Here is a 22282-nt window from a genome sequence, read left to right as displayed (position 1 = left end):
ATGCCTCTAAGAACTATCAACGTCAGTGAAAAATGCAACTTGTAAAATTTACATAAATAAAAACCTCTGCTGAACAGGCAGTGAATGAGTAGAATCGCATTTAGTGGTTACTACTCGCCTGGATAGTCGTCTGTACATATTTCCACTTTACACCAATCATCACCCATCGAATAGGTCTCTGTAGTATTAATATGGGTCAGATCTTTATCCTGAAACAAACATGGTAAAAGTCACAAACAGATGGAGAGGTCATAAGCATTTATTTAAAACAGAAAAAATCAATTTGCATGATGACCATAGATGACATGACAGCAGTAGTTATCACATAGTTGCAGGTCTCCTGTATGAATCCAACTTGCCGGCTCCTAATTCTAACCAGCAATCTCCATAACCAGAAAATTGTGAGAAGATCCAGACAACATCTAAAGTCTATGATCAGCTTTCTCCTGTCATCTCCACCAAGTACAAAATATATACAGAATGGCCACCTAACTAGAGACACCCATTTGGTATCGCATTGGACTTTCTGTGGCCTTCAGCATTCCAGAAAATTCCTAGTGTCATAGGCTCCACCAGGATCATTTTGCAAAAATATTGGCCTATGATAACAGGATAGCTTCTCGCAATTGCTCCAAAATAGATGGCAGTACTGACATGCTCTGAACAGCTTGTTCTATCTCGCAGGGGGACGATAATTTGAAGAGGCACACAGGAATCCAGAGTACCAGTTGACATGGAGTACTGAAGTGAACCACAGACCTTCAATTTTTTTTTTCTCAAGTCTAGTCATGGGTCTAATTTCTATATTGGGAAGCTTTAATCATTAAAGACAAGTGGCCCTAATAAACTGGCCATTCAGTGTATAATACTGTTGCTTTGCAGTGCTGGGATTCTGGGTTGAAATCCCACCAAGGACCACATCTGCAAGGAGTTTGTATGTTCTCCCGCATTTGCGTGGGTTTCTCCCGTGTACTCTGATTTCCTCAAACACTCTATAGACATACTGATAGGGAAATTAGATTGTGAGCCCCAATGGGGACAGTGATGATCATGCTTGTAAAATGCTGTGGAATTAATGGTGCTATATAAGTAGGTAAATTAAATAAATAATACTGGTGGAAAAAACAAGACTGAACACAAGACCTTCACAGCCTTCTACACATCATATGGAAGATCGCGGGACACCTCTCCATCTACCTGATGATCCTGAGTAACATTGGGATCTTCTTCTAAACAGTCCTGTGGAAGAAGAGGACTGGGACAGCTCTCTGGTGTTGTCATCTCACTGGATAGAACTGGAGGAAACACATACAGGGACTGAATTCATTCTTTAAATACAGATAGAGGCAATGTGCTTTTAGTCCTATTACCTGGTGATGTGAGATGCCGGGGAATCTCCATCATGACGTCCTTGTACAGATTTTTATGTCCTTCTAAATACTCCCACTCCTCCATGGAGAAATAGACGGCGACATCCTGACACCTTACAGGAACCTGACACATACAATGATACCGTCATCCCCACCATCCTTTCATAGCGTTACTGTATAATGTCCCAGCATTCCCAGCAGTGTCACCTCTCCAGTCAGCAGCTCAATCATCTTGTAGATGAGTTCTAGGATCTTCTGGTCATTGATCTCCTCATGTATCAGAGGGTGAAGTAGAAGCCGCGTCATTGGGCTCAGGGGTCTTCCCCATCCCTCAGACACAGGGGCCTGACAGCGCTCACTAGAGGTCTTCTTCACTACTGTGTAATCCTGGTTATGGAGAGACACATTAATAAATCTCCCTACAGACATTTCCAGAGTTCTCACCTCTCCAGTACTGTCCATCTGTTATTCCCATAGATAAGAATGATGTAATGTGATGTCATCAGAATCTCTCACCTCTCCAGTAAGACGGAAGAGGATCTCTAGGGTGAGGTGTAATATACTCTCCGCCATCTTGTCCCTGTCCCTATCCATCCTTGACGAGTCAATCAGGAAAATACTCTTATATAGAAGATCTCCACTGAGAGAATCCGATATTGTTAGAACCTGAATGAGAGGAAGATGAGACGATGTAACATTATAATGAACCGATGTAACAGGCGCCACTGCTCTTTTGCCTTTACAGTACATTGCGCTGCCCTCGGCAGGACAGAGAGATGCACCTGCGCAGGAGCGTGATGCTGTTCACAGTGTGTGGATGATGAAGAAAGCGTCATCCACACGAAGGGAGAAGAGAGGAAGCGCCGTAGGTGAGTATAATTAAAGCTATTTTTTGTTTTATGGATAACGCATTGGGATCATACAGGCAGCATTTTATTATGCTGTTACAATTGCTGGCATTACTTCATACAGGAAAAGCCTGGCAACAAGTTCTCTTTAGGCAGAAGCACATGTGCAGATGCCATCTTTGTCTAAGTGCCATATTTGTCAAAGTGTCCGGGCAGATAAATTTGGCTTTTAGACAGGGCATTTGAATCTTTGTTTTAGCTGCTGTTTTCTTTCAAATGTACTGCTTATTCAGTATTTCACAGGAAACATACTAATCTTATTACCATTTATTGCATGCCTTTTCCAGTCTCCTTTAACTGGAACTCATGGTCGGTGTGTAACAAACTACCCTTATATTCTCAACCAACTTCTTTCTTTCAAATTCTATCACTGAAATCTGGATTCAACACTTGGAGACCGCGTCCACTGTTGCTCTCTTATATGGTGGGCTGCATTTTTCTCTTACTCCCAGAGAAGAGAAAAAACACAAAACACTTTTCAAATTATTCCCCTGTGCTCTCACTTATCTTTCCCTCTTTTGAGGTCCACGCTGTCAGACTCTTCCGCCTCTTCTCTCTGCAAAGGACACTTGTTTACTGTCCTCAGGGCCAACCACACAAGTTCCAAGATCACTATCTAACTTGACTTCCCCATTTTCTATCTGTGACGTACCCGCTCTCATCACTGGGAGCTTTACTATCCCTACTGAAAATCCACTATCGCCATCCGCTTTTCATATTCTATCTCTAACTTGCTCTTTTTGTCTTCCACAACGTTATAACTCTCCTACACATGAAAGCAGGAGTATACTAGACTTAGTATTCTTCCAGCTCTGCTCAGGTTACGTCTTTGCTAACTCTCCTCTCTCGTGTTTTAACCAAAAGACTTCTTTCCTGGTCGGTGAGCTGGATACTCATCTTTTCTCTTCCACTTCTTAACTTTGTTGCTCCTTTCAGGACACCCCAACATATCGTACAAATAGAAAGTTTCATGCCTTTAACACCCAGCAACTTGTGAAACATATACAGTCGTCATTGTTCCTAATGATAAACCGTATTAAAAAACACTTAAAAAGGTACCTGTCACCAGGTTTGGCCGATACGAGTTACGGACACCACTTTCAGGGCTTATATACAGTATTCTATAATGCTGTATATAAGACCCCAACCCGACTCGCAAGAGAAGAAAAATAACTTTTATTATACTCACCTACGAGGTGGTCACTGGGCCTCTCTGACCTTCCCCGGCGCTTCTCCTGTGCAGGAGCGCGATGCCGAGAAGACTGTGTGTATGGATGATGCAGGGACACGTCATCCACACGAACCAAGAAGGAGAACGGCATAGCAAGAAGATGGGAGGCGCCGGACCAAGAAGAGCGACAATCCTCAGACCGGACCGCCCCAAAGGTGAGTATAATAAAACTTATTTTTCTTCTCTTCCACGTCGGGTTGGGAGCTTAAATACAGCAGAATGCTGTATATGTAGACATATGATACAAAACCTGGCACATGTCGCAAACAGGTTTTCTTCATGGATGCTCTAAGTGTGCCAAATGTGATTTGTGATTTTTTTTCTCCACCAATCACATTTGGCAGAATACTTCATAGTAACATAGTAACATAGTTAGTAAGGCCGAAAAAAGACATTTGTCCATCCAGTTCAGCCTATATTCCATCATAATAAATACCCAGATCTACGTCCTTCTACAGAACCTAATAATTGTATGATACAATATTGTTCTGCTCCAGGAAGACATCCAGGCCTCTCTTGAACCCCTCGACTGAGTTCGCCATCACCACCTCCTCAGGCAAGCAATTCCAGATTCTCACTGCCCTAACAGTAAAGAATCCTCTTCTATGTTGGTGGAAAAACCTTCTCTCCTCCAGACGCAAAGAATGCCCCCTTGTGCCCGTCACCTTCCTTGGTATAAACAGATCCTCAGCGAGATATTTGTATTGTCCCCTTATATACTTATACATGGTTATTAGATCGCCCCTCAGTCGTCTTTTTTCTAGACTAAATAATCCTAATTTCGCTAATCTATCTGGGTATTGTAGTTCTCCCATCCCCTTTATTAATTTTGTTGCCCTCCTTTGTACTCTCTCTAGTTCCATTATATCCTTCCTGAGCACCGGTGCCCAAAACTGGACACAGTACTCCATGTGCGGTCTAACTAGGGATTTGTACAGAGGCAGTATAATGCTCTCATCATGTGTATCCAGACCTCTTTTAATGCACCCCATGATCCTGTTTGCCTTGGCAGCTGCTGCCTGGCACTGGCTGCTCCAGGTAAGTTTATCATTAACTAGGATCCCCAAGTCCTTCTCCCTGTCAGATTTACCCAGTGGTTTCCCGTTCAGTGTGTAATGGTGATATTGATTCCCTCTTCCCATGTGTATAACCTTACATTTATCATTGTTAAACCTCATCTGCCACCTTTCAGCCCAAGTTTCCAACTTATCCAGATCCATCTGTAGCAGAATACTATCTTCTCTTGTATTAACTGCTTTACATAGTTTTGTATCATCTGCAAATATCGATATTTTACTGTGTAAACCTTCTACCAGATCATTAATGAATATGTTGAAGAGAACAGGTCCCAATACTGACCCCTGCGGTACCCCACTGGTCACAGCGACCCAGTTAGAGACTATACCATTTATAACCACCCTCTGCTTTCTATCACTAAGCCAGTTACTAACCCATTTACACACATTTTCCCCCAGACCAAGCATTCTCATTTTGTGTACCAACCTCTTGTGCGGCACGGTATCAAACGCTTTGGAAAAATCGAGATATACCACGTCCAATGACTCACCGTGGTCCAGTCTATAGCTTACCTCTTCATAAAAACTGATTAGATTGGTTTGACAGGAGCGATTTCTCATAAACCCATGCTGATATGGAGTTAAACAGTTATTCTCATTGAGATAATCCAGAATAACATCCCTCAGAAACCCTTCAAATATTTTACCAACAATAGAGGTTAGACTTACTGGCCTATAATTTCCAGGTTCACTTTTAGAGCCCTTTTTGAATATTGGCACCACATTTGCTATGCGCCAGTCCTGCGGAACAGACCCTGTCGCTATAGAGTCACTAAAAATAAGAAATAATGGTTTATCTATTACATTACTTAGTTCTCTTAGTACTCGTGGGTGTATGCCATCCGGACCCGGAGATTTATCTATTTTAATCTTATTTAGCCGGTTTCGCACCTCTTCTTGGGTTAGATTGGTGACCCTTAATATAGGGTTTTCATTGTTTCTTGGGATTTCACCTAGCATTTCATTTTCCACCGTGAATACCGTGGAGAAGAAGGTGTTTAATATGTTAGCTTCATCCATTTAGCTTCATCCATTGCTTTTCATTTTCACTTTTCCAAACAAGCCTACTTCACCACCACCATCACCTAATTATCCAGTAATACACTTGTCACTTTCTCCTTAAGGCCCCTTCACATTAAGCGACGCTGCAGCGATACCGACAACGATCTGGATCGCTGCAGCGTCGCTCTTTGGTCGCTGGAGAGCTGTCACACAGACCGCTCTCCAGCGACCAACGATGCCGGTAACCAGGGTAAACATCGGGTAACTAAGCGCAGGGCCGCGCTTAGTAACCCGATGTTTACCCTGGTTACCATGCTAAAAGTTAAAAAAAACAAACACTCGATACTTACCTACCACCGTCTGTCCTCCAGCGCTGCGCTCTGCTTCTCTGCACTCCTCCTGTACTGGCTGTGAGCCGGAAAGCAGAGCGGTGACGTCACCGCTCTGCTTTCCGGCTCACAGCCAGTACAGGAGGAGTGCAGAGCACAGCGCCGGGGACAGACAGCGGTAGGTAAGTATCTAGTGTTTGTTTTTTTTTACTTTTAGCATGGTAACCAGGGTAAACATCGGGTTACTAAGCACGGCCCTGCGCTTAGTTACCCGATGTTTACCCTGGTTACCAGTGAAGACATCGCTGGATCGGTGTCACACACGCCGATCCAGCGATGTCAGCAGGAGTCCAGCGACGAAATAAAGTTCTGGACTTTATTCAGCGACCAACGATCTCCCAGCAGGGGCCTGATCGTTGGTCGCTGTCACACATAACGATTTCATTAACGATATCGTTGCTACGTCACAAATAGCAACGATATCGTTAACAATATCGTTATGTGTGAAGGTACCTTTAGTCCTAAAGTGCAGATCCCTATCACAAATCTCATTAACAATCCCCGTTATCACTGCCCCACTAAACATTTTAACCTTTCTTACTTTTGATATCTTCCTATCGCTTTCAAACATACTACTATAGCCCCAATACTAAAAAAAATGTCCCTTAACCAGACTCTAATCTCTAAACTACTGTAATAATTGCTGTAACCTGTCTAATCCACTATTGTTCAGATAACTCTCTTCTTGATTCTTTACAATCTGATTTTCTCACTCTATACTCTACAAAACTGCTCTTAGTAAAGGCTCAATTACCTAAATCTATGTTCAGTATTTGGTCAGTATTTGACATCAGTATTTGTAAGCCAAAACCAGGAGTGGGTGATAAATGCGGAAGGGGTGACGTGTTTCTATGACACTTTTCCTCTGAAATCAGGAGTTGAACAATCAGAGGAAAAGTATAATAGAAACACGTCACCACTTGTGTATTTATCACCCACTCCTGGTTTTGGCTCACAAATACTGATGTAAAATGCTGACCAAATACTGAATGTATGAACAGGGTCTAAAGGGTAACAGCTCCTCTTACTGTAGAAGAATTGGAGGTGGTGTCTGACTCAATACCTTCTCATTGGTTATCAGGTTTTGATGGACTATCTGTTGACGTTTAGAAAAAACTAGATGGTGGCCCGATTCTAACGCATCGGGTATTCTAGAATATGCATATCCATGTAGTATATTGTCCAGTCACGTAGTATATTGCCCAGCTACGTAGTATATTGCCCAGCTACGTAGCATATTGCCCAGTCACGTAGTATATTGCCCCGCCACGTAGTATATTGCCCAGTCACGTAGTATATTCCCCAGCTACGTAGTACATTGCACAGCGACGTAGTATACAGCAGAGCCACGTAGTATACAGCACAGACACGTAGTATATTGCTCAGCCATGTAGTATATTGCCCAGTCACGTAGTATATTGTCCAGCGACGTAGTATACAGCACAGAGCCACGTAGTATATTGCCCAGCGACGTAGTATATTGCCCAGTCACATAGTATATTGGCCAGTTACGTAGTATATTGCCCAGTCACGTAGTATATTGCCCAGCGACGTAGTATACAGCACAGAGCCACGTAGTATATTGCCCAGTCACGTAGTATATTGCCCAGTCACGTAGTATATTGCCCAGTCACGTAGTATATTGCCCAGTCACGTAGTATATTGCCTAGTCACGTAGTATATTGCCCAGCCACGTAGTATATTGCCCAGCCACGTAGTATATTGCCCAGTCACGAACTATATTGCCCAGTCACGAACTATATTTCCCAGTCACGTAGTATATTGCCCAGTCACGTAGTATATTGGCCAGTTACGTAGTATATTGCCCAGTCACGTAGTATATTGCCCAGTCACGTAGTATATTGCCCAGTCACGTAGTATATTGCCCAGTCACGTAGTATATTGCCCAGTCACGTAGTATATTGCCTAGTCACGTTACGTAGTATATTGCCCAGCCACGTAGTATATTGCCCAGCCACGTAGTATATTGCCCAGCCACGTAGTATATTGCCCAGTCACGAACTATATTGCCCAGTCACGTAGTATATTGCACAGTCACGTAGTATATTGCACAGTCACGTAGTATATTGCCCAGTCACGTAGTATATTGCCCAGTCACGTAGTATATTGCCTAGTCATGTAGTATATTGCCCAGCCACGTAGTATATTGCCCAGCCACGTACTATATTGCCCAGTCACGTAGTATATAACAGTGGCCACGTAATATATAGCACAGCCCACGCAGTATAAAGCACAGCCCACGGAGTATATCACACAGCCCACGGAGTATATAACACTGCCTATGTAGTATATAGCAGCCACGCGGTATCTAACACAGCCCACGTAGTATACAGCAGTTTGGGCACCATATCCCTGTTAAAAAAATAATTAAAATAAAAAGTAGTTATATACTCACCCCCTGGGATCCACCGAAGCTCCGGCGATATGCGTGCAGCTGCCGCCATCTTCCATTCCCAGGATGCATTACGAAATTACCCAGATGACTTAGCGGTCTCGCGAGACCACTAAGTCTTCTGGGTAATTTCGCAATGCATCGCCGGGAACGGAAGATGGCGGCAGGCGCGAGTGGCTCGGCGGACTACGGGGGGTGAGAATAACAGGTTTTTTTTTTTTATTATTTTTAACATGACATTTTTTTACTATTGATGCCGCATAGGCAGCATCAATAGTAAAAAGTTGGGGACACACAGGGTTAATAGCGGCGGCAACGGAGTGCGTTACCCGCGGCATAACGCAGTCCGTTACCGCCAGCATTAACCCTGTGTGAGCGGTGACTGGAGGGGAGTGTGCAGGCGCCGGGCACTGACTGCAGGGAGTAATGAGCGGCCATTTTTTTCCGGACTGTGCCCGTCGCTGATTGGTCGTGGCTGTTTTGCCGCGACCAATCAGCGACTTGGATTTCCATGACAGACAGAGGCCGCGACCAATAAATATCCGTGACAGACAGACAGACGGAAGTGACCCTTAGACAATTATATAGTAGACTAGATGGTTGCCCAGCCACGTAGTATATTGCCCAGCCACGTAGTATATTGCCCAGTCACGGAGTATATTGCCCAGTCACGGAGTATATTGTCCAGCCACGTAGTGTATTGCCCAGCGACGTAGTATATTGCACAGCCCACGTAGTATATTGCCCAACCACGTAGTATATTGCCCAGCCACGTAGTATATTGCCCAGCCACGTAGTATATTGCCCAGACACGTAGTATATTGCCCAGTCACGTAGTATATTGCCCAGCCACGTAGTATATTGCCCAGCGACGGAGGATATTGCCCAGCCACGTAGTATATTGCCCAGCACAGAGCCACGTAGTATAGAGACTTAAAAAAAAACCAAAACATATACTCACCTATAGCCCGTTGAAGTCGTGCTATACTTACCATCCGCCGCCTTTGCCGCTCCTCGCCACGCTCCCGGGACCGCTCCATTGCAAGCGGCAGCTTGCGGTCCCAGGGCTGGTGTGAGCAGGACCTATGATGACGTCGCGGTCACATGACCGTGACGTCACGGCAAGTCCTTGTCGCATACCAGCCCTGGGACGGAACCGGAAGCTGCCGCTTGCAATGGAGCGGTCCCAGGAGCGTAGCGAGGAGAAAGAAAGGCGGTGGAGGGTGAGTATAGCAGGTTTTTTTTTTTATTATTATTTTTAACATGACATATTTTTACTATTGATGCTGCCTAGGCAGCATCAATAGTAAGTAGTTGGGGACACACAGGGTTAATAGCAGCGGTAACGGAGTGCGTTACACCGCGGGTCGTTACCGCTGCAATTAATGGGTATTCTACAATATGCATGTCCACGTAGTATATTGCCCAGCGACGTAGTATATTGCCCAGCCACGTAGTATATTGCCCAGCCACGTAGTATATTGCCCAGCCACGTAGTATATTGCCCAGCCACGAAGTATATTGCACAGTCACGTATTGCCCAGCCACATAGTATATAGCACAGCCCACGTAGTACGGTATATTGCCCAGTCACGTAGTATATTGCCCAGCCACATAGTATATAGCAGAGCTACGTAGTATATTGCCCAGTCACGCAGTATATTGCCCAGCCACATAGTATATAGCAGAGCCACGTAGTATATTGCCCAGGCATGTAGTATATTGGCCAGCACAGAGCCACGTAGTATAGAGACCGAAAAAAAAAATAAACATATACTCACCTATAGCCCGTTGAAGTCCTGCTATACTCACCATCTGCCGCCTTTCTCGCTCCTCGCTACGCTCCTGGGATCGTTCCATTGCAAGCGGCAGCTTGCAGTCCCAGGGCTGGTGTGAGCAGGACCTGTGATTACGTCGCGGTCACATGACCGTGACGTCGCGGCAGGTCCTTGTCGCACACCAACCCTGGGACGAAACCGGAAGCTGCCGCTTGCAATGGAGCGGTCCTGGGAGCGTGGCGAGGAGCGAGAAAGGCGGCGGAGGGTGAGTATAGCAGGTTTTTTGTTTTTTTTTTTATTATTTTTAACATGACATATTTTTACTATTGATGCTGCATAGGCAGCATCAATAGTAAATAGTTGGGGACACACAGGGTTAATAGCAGCGGTAACGGAGTGCGTTACACCGCGGGCCGTTACCGCTGCCATTAACCCTGTGTGGGCGGTGAGCGGAGGGGATTACGGAGTGGGCGCCGGGCAGTGAGTGCAGGGGAGTAGGGGAGGGACTAATCGGACTGTGGCCGTCGCTGATTGGTCGCGGCAGCCATGACAGGCAGCTGCCGAGACCAATCAGCGAACGAATAACCGTGACAGAAGGACAGGAAGACAGACAGACAGACGGAAGTGACCCTTAGACAATTATGTATATAGATACTTTATTAATTCTTATTAAAAACAACCACCTCGTGGTTCCACATAAAAAAACGACACACCATGAAAAATTCACAAGAAGCCCCTTGGGGGTTTATCGGAGTCACTAGTCTGGTGCCTATACTTGCACCTTCCCATCTGCGGAGGTTGGCACCCTATGGGAAACGTATTGGCGCATCCGCTCAGCGATGACTGCCCCTAATGGCTCTAGATATTTAGATGATCCAGGTGTTCCCTCCCACAATAAATGAATTTAAAGGGCACCTCTATATCTAGACAGTCATCACTCCTCAAACTAGGGAGACCCTGGCCCCCGACAAAAGTGCAATATAAAAACAATGAAGAATCAGTGTTCGGTGGTAAAGATAAATATTTAAATTCCAAATTTTTGATCGAGTGCTGGGGAAATAAAAAAATCAAGGGAATTGACCCCTTTAGGTTAGATGTGTATGATTATCCCCTTGCATAATAGAGTACGAGGTAACCATGACGATCAATCATATCAGTTTATGCAGTCTATATGATATTTTTACTGCCAGATACAACCATAAGCAGGGACTGTCCCTGCCATCAATGAACATGGCATAGAGGATTTGTGGTACTCATCTGTACGCCACCCGCCAGTTCCGCCTCAACGCGTTTCGCCCCTCTGGCTCATCAGGAGGCCCCATATAAAGAATGTGTCCCAATCTGGATGTGATGTCATAACGATGCTTCACTCACCTCCATTTAAATAGTACCGCATCTCATCCCCCTTTCCTTCCGCATCGCCGACCGGAAGTCGGAATATTGCGATGCCTTATGGGTGAGATCACTCTGCGCATGCCCCATCTGGGACGCACAGGAATGTCTTATGGGTATGATCACACAGCGCATGTCCCATATGGAGCGCACGGCCATCTTTTGTATTCAAAGCTAAGCCATATCGGCAATCCTAGGCTTAGTAATACATTGCGGATTAATTATACCGTGCATGTGCGTTATGATGCGCACGGCCATCTTTTGCGTTCCAGGGCAAGAAAACAATGATCTAGGTGGCTAGAATCGGCACATATCTTATCGCACAAGAAATAAAGGGGCACTCTAAGCGTACATATTTCAAATCATCTCCCTTAAGGCCTCACCCAACAATGCCATAAACATTAATCCTTAATATCAAACCCTTTAATTTACACAATCTCTGAATGCTGTATATACTCTCCAGGGAATATGTATAAGAGATACGGCGGATCTTTTACAGAAGCTTGTAGGTCTCCACGCTGAAAGAAAAGCATGGTTGGCATCAATAGATGTGGAGGCCCTGTATAGTAATATACCACATGATAAAGGTATTGAGGGAGTGAATCATTTCCTGAAACAAAGGTCGATAGCCTGTAAGGAACACAGTGAATTTGTCTTGTCTCCTTGAATTTACCCTTTCCCATAATGCTTTTACTTTCAATGGCAAGCATTACCACCAGCTCAGGGGCACTGCGATGGGGAGTCCATGTGCCCCATCGTATGCAAATCTGTTCCTGGGCTGTTGGGACAATAGTCTTTGGGGAAGATACAAAATGGTGGCATGAATTTGTAGCCATCTGGTACAGATTCATAGATTATATTTTTGTGGTCTGGACAGGGACCAGGGGTCAGTTTGAACAATTTATTGGGTCCTTGAATGTCAACAATATAGGTATGGGATTTACATCGGAGATTCATGAGGATGAGATAGCATTCCTTGATGTTAAAATTAAGAAATAACTTGATGGCAGCTTATCAACTTATATTAATCGTAAACCAACGAGCACAAATAATCTTTTGAACTGGAATAGTCATCACCCTATTCCCCTGAAAAGGGAAATCCCTAAGGGCCAATTTTTAAGACTTATGAGAAATTGTTCTGACATCAAAATGTTTCAGAGTCAGGCGGGCGATATGTTTAATAGGTTTAGGGAAAAGGGTTATCTCGGACATGTTTTAGATACAGCATATCGATTTGCTGAAAAAGAGGATGGACAACATCTGCTGCAGAAAAGGGAGAGATCAAAAGAAACCATAAATGATATCACGAGGATCCTTATAGGTACTTTTGATCATCAACATCGCAATGTGAGAGAAATTATCAGCAGACACTGGGACATATTCAAAATGGATGTAGAGGAGCTGCAGAGACACCATCACGTGTTTCTCAACGCAGGCAGTGAATAGCCAGGCCTTTCCCCGGGAAGGAACAACCAAGGGAAGGGCAGCATCCAATAACGGAAAACATCCAATAAAGGAAAACCACCTATGCCAAGCATGGTATCCATCCACAGACAGCTGTTTCTGGGTTTTTGCCCCTCATCAGTGTGGAGTAGGAAACAGGCTATCAGGAGCAGTGCCTAGTAGAAAGTCTATAAAGGCACGGATGATTGACCTCGTGGAGACCAAAACATCCAACACCGCGGAGACACCATCACGTGTTTCTCAACGCAGTGATCCAGAACACTGCCCCCAAATATGCAAATGCATGTAGAGGAGCTGCGGAGACACCATCACGTGTTTCTCAACGCAGGCAGTGAATAGCCAGGCCTTTCCCCGGGAAGGAACAACCAAGGGAAGGGCAGCATCCAATAAAGGAAATTTGCTTGGCATAGGTGGTTTTCCTTTATTGGATGTTTTCCTTTATTGGATGTTTTCCTTTATTAGATGCTGCCCTTCACTTTGTTGTTCCTTCCCAGGGAAAGGCCTGGCTATTCACTGCCTGCGTTGAGAAACACGTGATGGTGTCTCCGCAGCTCCTCTACTTGCATTTGCATATTTGGGGGCAGTGTTCTGGATCACTGCGTTGAGAAACACGTGATGGTGTCTCCGCGGTGTAGGATGTTTTGGTCTCCACGAGGTCAATCATCCGTGCCTTTATATTCAAAATGGACTCAGACCTAAAGGACATCATAGGAGAATGCCCCAATATTACCTTTAGAAAAAGAAAATCTATTAAAGATATTATGGTGCACAGCCATTACAAAAAGCCCGTGGGGGAAGGAACCTGGCTAGACATCTATAAATGTGGTCATTGCCACATGTGTAAATGGATGAAACCCAATAAATCGTTTAGGAGCTCCTCTACGGGAATAATGTTCTACCAAAGAGACTTCTCTAATTGTCAAAAACACTGGAGTTGTATATATGGCCACCTGTCCCTGTCCAAAGGACTATATTGGGAAAACAAAGAGAGAGATCCGCAGAAGTGTTGGGGAACAAGTGGGTGACATAAGGAACAACAGGGACAACCCCCTGGCTAAACACATGAGGTTATATTATAGGGATGAGTTAAGACAACATCAAGTTTATGATAATTGAAGTAGTGAAACATAACTGTAGAGGTGGTAATATGGATAAGTCCATTCTTAAAAGGGAATGTGAATGGACATTTAGAATGGATTCACTTGTGCCAAGGGGTATAAATGAACAAATGTCCTTTGCTTGATTTTTGTAGGCCTGTTCTTGTGCTTCCTCCACCCTTCTCATATGTATATATACACATGGACTGTTTGTATGAAATTAGGAAACTATTGTGCTGGACTTTGATAATTTTACCCTAAGTTGGGGATTTACAGATCACTGTAAACAATTTTTGAATGAAAAGCCCTCCATTTGAAACGTCTGCCATGTACCCCCTTGAAATAAAATAATAAATGATTAACAAATGCGAGATATATATATTTATACATATTCCCTGGAGAGTATATACAGCATTCAGAGATTGTGCAAATTAAAGGGTTTCATATTAAGGATTAATGTTTATGACATGGTTGGGTGAGGCCTTAAGGGAGATGATTTGAAATATGTACGCTTAGAGTGCCCCTTTATTTCTTGTGCGATAAGATATGTGCACATTATAGCCACCTATATCATTGTTTTATTACCCTGGAACGCAAAAGATGGCCGTGCGCTCCATAAAGCACATGCGCGGTATAATTGATCCGCAATGTATTACTAAGCCTAGGATTGCCGATATGGCTTGGCTTTGAATACAAAAGATAACCGGGCGCTCCATATGGGCCATGCGCAGTGTGATCATACCCAGAAGACATTGCAGTGCATCCCAGATGGGGCATGCGCAGAGTGATCTCACCCATAAGGCATCGCAATATTCCGACTTCCGGTCGGCGATGCGGAAGAAAAGGGGGATGAGATGCGGTACTATTTAAATGGATGTGAGTGAAGCATCGGTAAGACATCACATCCAGATTGGGACACATTCTTTATATGGGGCCTCCTGATGAGCCAGAGGGGCGAAACGCGTTGAGGCGGAACTGGCGGGTGGCATACAGATGAGTACCACAGTCCCTCACTACTTTCAAGACCACACTCGCCTGTTGTGGATTCTGTTTTTGGGCTCCCTCTGGTGGTTACAGATGGTACTGGGTGACTTGTGTTCTCTGCGGTCTCTGGTGTCCACCTGTTCTATCAGGATATGGGAGTTTCCTATTTAACCTGGCTTTCTTGTCATTTCCTCGCCGGCTATCAATGTAATCAGTGTGTCTTGTTACCTCTGCTTCCCGCTTCTGTAATCTTCAGGACAAGCTAAGTTTTTGATTTTCCTGTTCCACGTTTTGCTTAATTTTTGTCTTAGTCCAGCTTGCAGATATGTGATTCCTTTTTGCTGGTTGCTCTAGTGGGCTGATATTACTCCTCATGTTCCATGAGTTGGCACATGAGTTCAAGTAATTTCAGGATGGTTTTTTGAAGGGTTTTTCGCTGACCGCGCAGTTCACTTTTGTATCCTCTGCTATCTAGCTTTAGCGGGCCTCATTTTGCTGAATCTGTTTTCATAACTACGTATGTGCTTTCCTCTCATTTCACCGTCATTACATGTGGGGGGCTGTTATTTCTGTGGGGTGTTTCTCTGGAGGCAAGAGAGGTCTGTGTTTCTTCTAATAGGGAAAGTTAGTCCTTCGGCTGGCGCGAGACGTCTAGGAATCATCGTAGGCACGTTCCCCGGCTACAGCTAGTTGTGTGTTTAGGTTCAGGATCGCAGTCAGCTCAGTTTCCATCACCCTAGAGCTTGTTTTGTTTTTTGTGCTTGTCCTTTTGTGATCCCCTGCCATTGGGATCATGACACTCGCCACAGCTAAACAAACCTACTTCTCATCTCTCATATCCTCTCTCTCTCACAACCCTAAACAGTTATTCAACACCTTCAATTCTCTCCTCCGTCCCCCAGCACCTCCTCCCTCCCCACTTATCTCTGCTGAAGACTTTGCCTCATTTTTCAAGCAGAAGATTGATAGCATTAGAGACAGTTTTGGTCAACAACCCCCAGAGCTCTTCCTCACGATTTCCCAGCCCTCCACCTCCAAAACCAACTTCTCCACCATTACAGAAGATCAACTCTCCACTCTACTCTCAAGATCACATCTCACCACCTGTGCACTTGACCCACTCCCATCCCACCTCATCCCAAACCTCACCACAATCTTCATCCCAACCCTAACCCATCTCTTCAACTTATCACTAACAACTGGTGTTTTCCCCTCAAGCTTTAAACATGCCTCCATCACACCTATCCTCAAAAAGCCCTCTCTTGACCCATCCTCTGTATCTAGCTATCGCCCTATATCACTTCTCCCCTATGCCTCCAAACTACTGGAACAACACGTCTACCTTGAACTGTCCTCCCATCTCTCTTCTTGCTCCCTCTTTGACCGCTTACAATCTGGCTTCCGGTCACACCATTCCACTGAAACTGGCCTAACTAAAGTCACCAATGACCTCTTAACCGCCAAGAGCAAGCGACACTACTCTGTCCTCCTCCTCGACCTGTCGGCTGCCTTTGACACAGTGGACCATTCCCTATTATTACAAACCCTCTCATCCCTCGGCGTCGCAGACTTGGCCCTATCCTGGATCTCATCATACCTAACAGACCGGACATTCAGCGTCTCCCACTCACACACCACCTCCTCACCTCGCCCTCTATCTGTCGGAGTCCCACAAGGTTCAGTAATTGGGCCCTTGCTCTTCTCCATTTACACCTTTGGCCTGGGACAGCTCATAGAATCTCATGGCTTTCAGTATCACCTCTATGCTGACGACACACAGATCTACATCTCTGGACCAGATATCACCTCCCTTCTAACCAGAATCCCTCAATGTCTGTCCACTATTTCATCCTTCTTCTCCGCTAGATTTCTGAAACTTAACATGGACAAAACAGAATTCATCATCTTTCCCCCATCTCACGCGACCCCCCCAATGAACCTATCCATTACAGTAAATGGCTGCCCACTCTCCCCAGTCCCACAAGCTCGCTGCCTCGGGGTAATCCTTGACGCTGATCTCTCCTTCAAACCACATATCCAAACCCTTTCCACTTCCTGCCGACTTCAACTCAAAAATATTTCACGAATCCGTTCATTCCTCAACCACGAATCTGCAAAAACCCTAGTCCATGCCCTCATCATCTCTCGCCTTGACTACTGCAACCTCCTGCTCTGTGGCCTCCCCTCTAACACTCTCGCACCCCTCCAATCTATTCTAAACTCCGCTGCCCAACTAATCCACCTGTCCCCCCGCTATTCCCCGGCCTCTCCCCTCTGTCAATCCCTTCACTGGCTCCCCATTGCCCAGAGACTCCACTACAAAACCCTAACCATGACGTACAAAGCCATCCACAACCTGTCTCCTCCATACATCTGTGACCTCGTCTCCCGGTACTTACCTACCCGCAACCTCCGATCCTCACAAGATCTCCTACTCTACTCCCCTCTTATCTCCTCTTCCCACAATCGTATACAAGATTTCTCTCGCGTATCACCCTTACTCTGGAACCCTCTACCACAACACATCAGACTCTCGCCTAACATCGAAACCTTCAAAAAGAACCTGAAGACCCACCTCTTCAGACAAGCCTACAACCTGCAGCTACCACCGATCGACCAAACCGCTGCATGACCATCTCTACCCTCACCTACTGTATTCTCACCCATCCCTTGTAGATTGTGAGCCTTCGCGGGCAGGGTCCTCATTCCTCCTGTACCAGTTATGACTTGTATTGTTTAAGATTATTGTACTTGTTTTCATTATACTACAACATAATCCCATATACTATAATAAGGGAAAAAGAAGAGATCCCATAAAGGTTAAAACCAATGTTTATTAGATAAATTTAAAATTAACATGATAAAAAAGCAAAATAAACCGTAGGGGACACCAAACTAGCAAGGCTGCGCATATAATATACACAAAATAGTAACCAGACACTATTAATGTGGATGTCGGTGCTGGTACCAGGAAGGGTAATGGCAACAAACAAACACCGGCAAGTAGCAATATAATAAAAGTAAACAAATACCCAATATAGAAGCTGCCCTAATATAACTTTGTATAGCCAAGTGGCATAAATATGGGCAGCCACAACATAAACCGGAGTGTGCAAACACGATTATATACGTCCTAATACATCCAGCGTGGATACTAGTAAAAGCCTGGCAGAGACCGTGCCTACCTTGCCTGGATGGCGTCCCCTCACCCCGACGCGCGTTTCGCCTCCTGCTTCTTCCGGGGGCATACCAGGGTGAGGGGCGCTAGTGCTTATAAAGGAGAGGTGCTAATAGCGTCCATAGGCAGCAGCGGCGCATCGCGTGTGACTCCTCCCTCACAATGACGCGCTTCCTGCCGCCGCTCAATGACACGCAAGCAAAAGCTATGCGAGTCAGTGTATGAGCGTCGCAGTAAGCAGCAGAGGGCCCGGACCACAGCGCGTGCGCACTAGCAAAACGGAGCTAGGAGCGAGGAAACAGAATCCAGGGGAAAGGAAAAAATGATAAGCAGCCCGTACCCAAGAAAAGGATCCACAGAAGGCGTGACCATTAAAGTGAATGAGTGCTAGTAGTGAAATAAATACTTGGACGGACATTGACAGTGATACAATGCGTAGAGTACAAATTAACTCAATGATAGCCAATTGAAAGTGAGTGGTTAAAAAATAAGAAAATGCCAGATAGATACGGTGATGACGATAATATATTTAATGAATAAGGTGGCAATATGAGAATTACTATAGGAAAAGAGGTGAAATCTATATTAAAGACCTACTACATGATTTAGTATCTGAATACAAAAAATAAAGAAAGTAAGGGGTGCTCCTGAACATTGAAGCCCAATCAAGGCTATTAATAAATTAACAAATAAAAATTACCGCCAAAATAATAATAATAATACTCCACGTTGCACATTACTACATATCCCCAATATAATAATTGCGATATCAACATAACTAACTATATATTGCACAAATACCACGCCTAAAAAGGCAATACTATAATATAAAGTGATGTGCACATAAATACTGTACGTACTATACATAACTATACCAATCAATATAGATCCCACTCTATCACTAAAATCTATATACAATGTGTGACTACATAATCCCTAAAACAACATATAATAATAAATATCTATAAAACATACCCCAATACATATAAACCCAATATATATGCCCCTTAATCTAGACAATAAATAGCCAAATAGTTACTATCCCTCAATAACTCTATATTATTTCCAATTCTTGGGCTTTGTTGCTTCATCTTCAATTCTTCTTAGATGTTTCTCCCAGAGTCTTCTCCCATATAGAAATAAAGGATCCTCCCATTCTCCGTGGACTAGAGAAGTAAGAATCACAGTGATGGACAAGCTACGTGAACCTCTCATATACCCTAAAAAGATGTTTTCATTATGTATACCCCTCCTCACATGTAAAGCGCCATGGAATAAATGGCGCTATAACAATAAATAATAATAATAATAATACCACAAATCCTCTATGCCATGTTCATTGATGGCAGGGACAATCCCTGCTTATGGTTGTATCTGGCAGTAAAAATATCATATAGACTGCATAAACGGATATGATTGATCGTCATGGCTACCTCGTACTCTATTATGCAAGGGGATAATCATACACATCTAACCTAAAGGGGTCAATTCCCTTGATTTTTTATTTCCCCAGCACTCAATCAAAAATTTGGAATTTAAATATTTATCTTTACCACCGAACGCTGATTGTGTTCTTCATTGTTTTTATACTGCACTTTTGTCGAGGGCCGGGGTCTCCCTAGTTTGAGGAGTGATGACGGTCTAGATATAGAGGTGCCCTTTAAATACATTTATTGTGGGAGGGAACACCTGGATCATCTAAATATCTAGGGCCATTAGGGGCAGTCATCGCTGAGCGGGTGCGCAAATACGTTTCCCATAGGGTGCCAACCTCCGCAGATGGGAAGGTGCAAGTATAGGCACCAGACTAGGGACTTCCATAAACCCCAAGGGGCTTCTTGTGAATTTTTCACGGTGTGTAGTTTTTTGATGTGGAACCATGGGGTGGTTATTTTTAATAAGAATTAATAAAAATTGATTTTATACAGGGTAGGTTTATGATTTATAATTTTGATTGATGCCCTAGTTATTAAAGGGATATTTTCTGAAATTGTGCTTGGGAACACAACACACGTGTGTCATATTATCTAGGACCATGTCCTAGATAATATGACTCAAATTCCCATCAGATCCAGTGACCGATGCTCTTCTTGTATCTGATCACTGCAGGACCACCGAGGATTACCTGGATGAAGAGGGGAGTCTTCTTTACTATAGCAAAATACATTCCATCACCAACACTGCAGCAGGTAGTCATTAACAAGGTCAAGAAAGTCCTATAAGGACTGCATTATCGCTAGACATTATCAATATTTCCCCTATTCCCAGCTAAAGAACCGATCTCCCGAATACTGTTGGAAATGTGGCGCCAGGAGTCGCGCGTTGGTTGAGACGCTGACATCACATCGACACTGTGGCAGCCAATCACTGAGCTCAGCTGTGGCAGCCAATCACTGAGCTCAGCGGCCCTGAATGGGGCATCCTGCTTAGGCCTCTTTCACATTTCCGTCGGTACGGGCCCGTCACAATGCGTCAGGCCAACATACAGACGGACGTTGTGAAATTACTGCACAACGTGGGCAGGGGATGCTGTTTAACAAACGCATCCGCTGCCCATTCTGCAGCCCGGGGAGAAGGGGGCATAGTTTCGGCCACGCATGCACGGTCGAAAATGGCGGAAGCGACGCACAAAAAAAGGTTACATTGAACTTTTTTTGTGCGTCACGTGCGCCAAAACACGACGGATCCGTCGGACGACGGACGTGACGTGTGGCCATCCGTCACTAATACAAGTCAATGGGCAAAAAACGCATCCTGCGAGCACATTTGCAGGATCCATTTTTTGCCCAAACCGACGGATTGCGACGGAGGACAAAAGACGGAAGTGTGAAAGAGGCCTTAAACTCGAGCTGCCAACATGACGTTCGTGCTGCAGCCAGTGCCAGATACTGTATATTCGCCAGTGTGGTGAGTACAGAACAGTTTGCTAGTTTAACAAAAACTGCAGCCGTGGATGACTATTATCTGGAAAGGGACAACAGCTTTAAGAATTTAAAAAAAAAAAAAAGAAGAAAAATTATCTCCCGTCACCACTTTCCGAGACCTGTAATTTTTAATTGTGATTGTAATGGGCGGCCCCACGTGACCGCTCATACAGTAGAAGATGCGGCCAGGACAGGAAGCAGCGCCAGCCAGCGAGGGAGCCAGGTGAGTATTTTAATAACAGCGGGGGGGGGGGAGGGGGGGCGCACAGGGGGTGGACACATAGATCTTTATTTTAAACACGATTATTCATATCTTCTCTACAGCAAACGCTGCTGCAGAGAAGATGAGTGGGGCTTCAGCACCAGTGGGGGGGGGACAGCGCTTACTGTAGCGCTGTCTCCTGCACGGCACACGGACTGCACACGGACAACGTCCGTGTGCGGTACGTGTTTTACACGGACCCATTGACTTTAATGGGTCCGTGTAATCCGTGCGCTCCCACGAACACTGACATGTCTCCGTGTTTGGCACACGGAGACACGGTCTGCAAAAAATCAATGACATCTGCACAGATGCATTGATTTTAATGTGTCTACGTGTGTCAGTGGCTCCGGTACGTGAGGAAACTGTCACCTCACGTACCGGAGCCACTGACGTGTGAAACCGGCCTTAGGCTATGTGCACATGTTGCAGATTAGGCTTAGGAATTTCTGGTGCGGATTCTGCCTCTCCTGGCAGAAAACGCACCTGCGGATTTGTCGCGTTTTTTGTGCGGTTTCGCAGCGTTTTTTTGTGCATTTTTGCTGCGTTTTTCTTGCGGATTTGCTGCGGTTTTTACCCCTGCGGTTTTCTATAGTGGAATGGGTACAAAAACGCTGCAGATTCGCAAAAAAGAAGTGACATGCTACTTCTTTTAAACCGCAGCGGATTTTCCGCAGAGTGTGCACAACATTTTTTTTCTCATTGATTTACATTGTACTGTAATTCAACTGCGGATCTGCAGCGTTTCTGCACTGCAAAAAACGCTGCGGATCCGCAGAGACTCCGCAACGTGTTGCCATACCCTTGTCAAAGG

General features: G+C 44.8%; 1 protein-coding gene across 2 annotated transcripts in view; it reads right to left on the bottom strand.

Annotated features, from left to right (window-relative positions):
* Positions 1-22282, bottom strand: part of LOC138664150 (oocyte zinc finger protein XlCOF22-like) — a 121573-nt gene that overhangs the window by 9479 nt on the left and 89812 nt on the right. The window contains exons 2-6 of one of the 2 annotated variants that reach the window (XM_069750595.1): positions 1887-2036; positions 1578-1757; positions 1371-1494; positions 1198-1295; positions 119-209 (exon numbers count right to left, since the gene is read on the bottom strand). In XM_069750595.1, coding sequence (XP_069606696.1) covers positions 119-209; positions 1198-1295; positions 1371-1494; positions 1578-1757; positions 1887-2036 — 643 coding nt within the window. Of the gene's footprint in view, positions 1-118; positions 210-1197; positions 1296-1370; positions 1495-1577; positions 1758-1886; positions 2250-22282 lie in introns of those variants that run through there. The other variant, XM_069750594.1, reaches the window with a different exon arrangement.

The sequence above is a fragment of the Ranitomeya imitator genome, chromosome 2, assembly GCF_032444005.1.
Source record: "Ranitomeya imitator isolate aRanImi1 chromosome 2, aRanImi1.pri, whole genome shotgun sequence".
In the NCBI taxonomy this organism is placed as follows: domain Eukaryota; kingdom Metazoa; phylum Chordata; class Amphibia; order Anura; family Dendrobatidae; genus Ranitomeya; species Ranitomeya imitator.
Note: the sequence above shows the minus strand (reverse complement) of the source record. Positions and strands in the feature narration are given on the sequence as shown.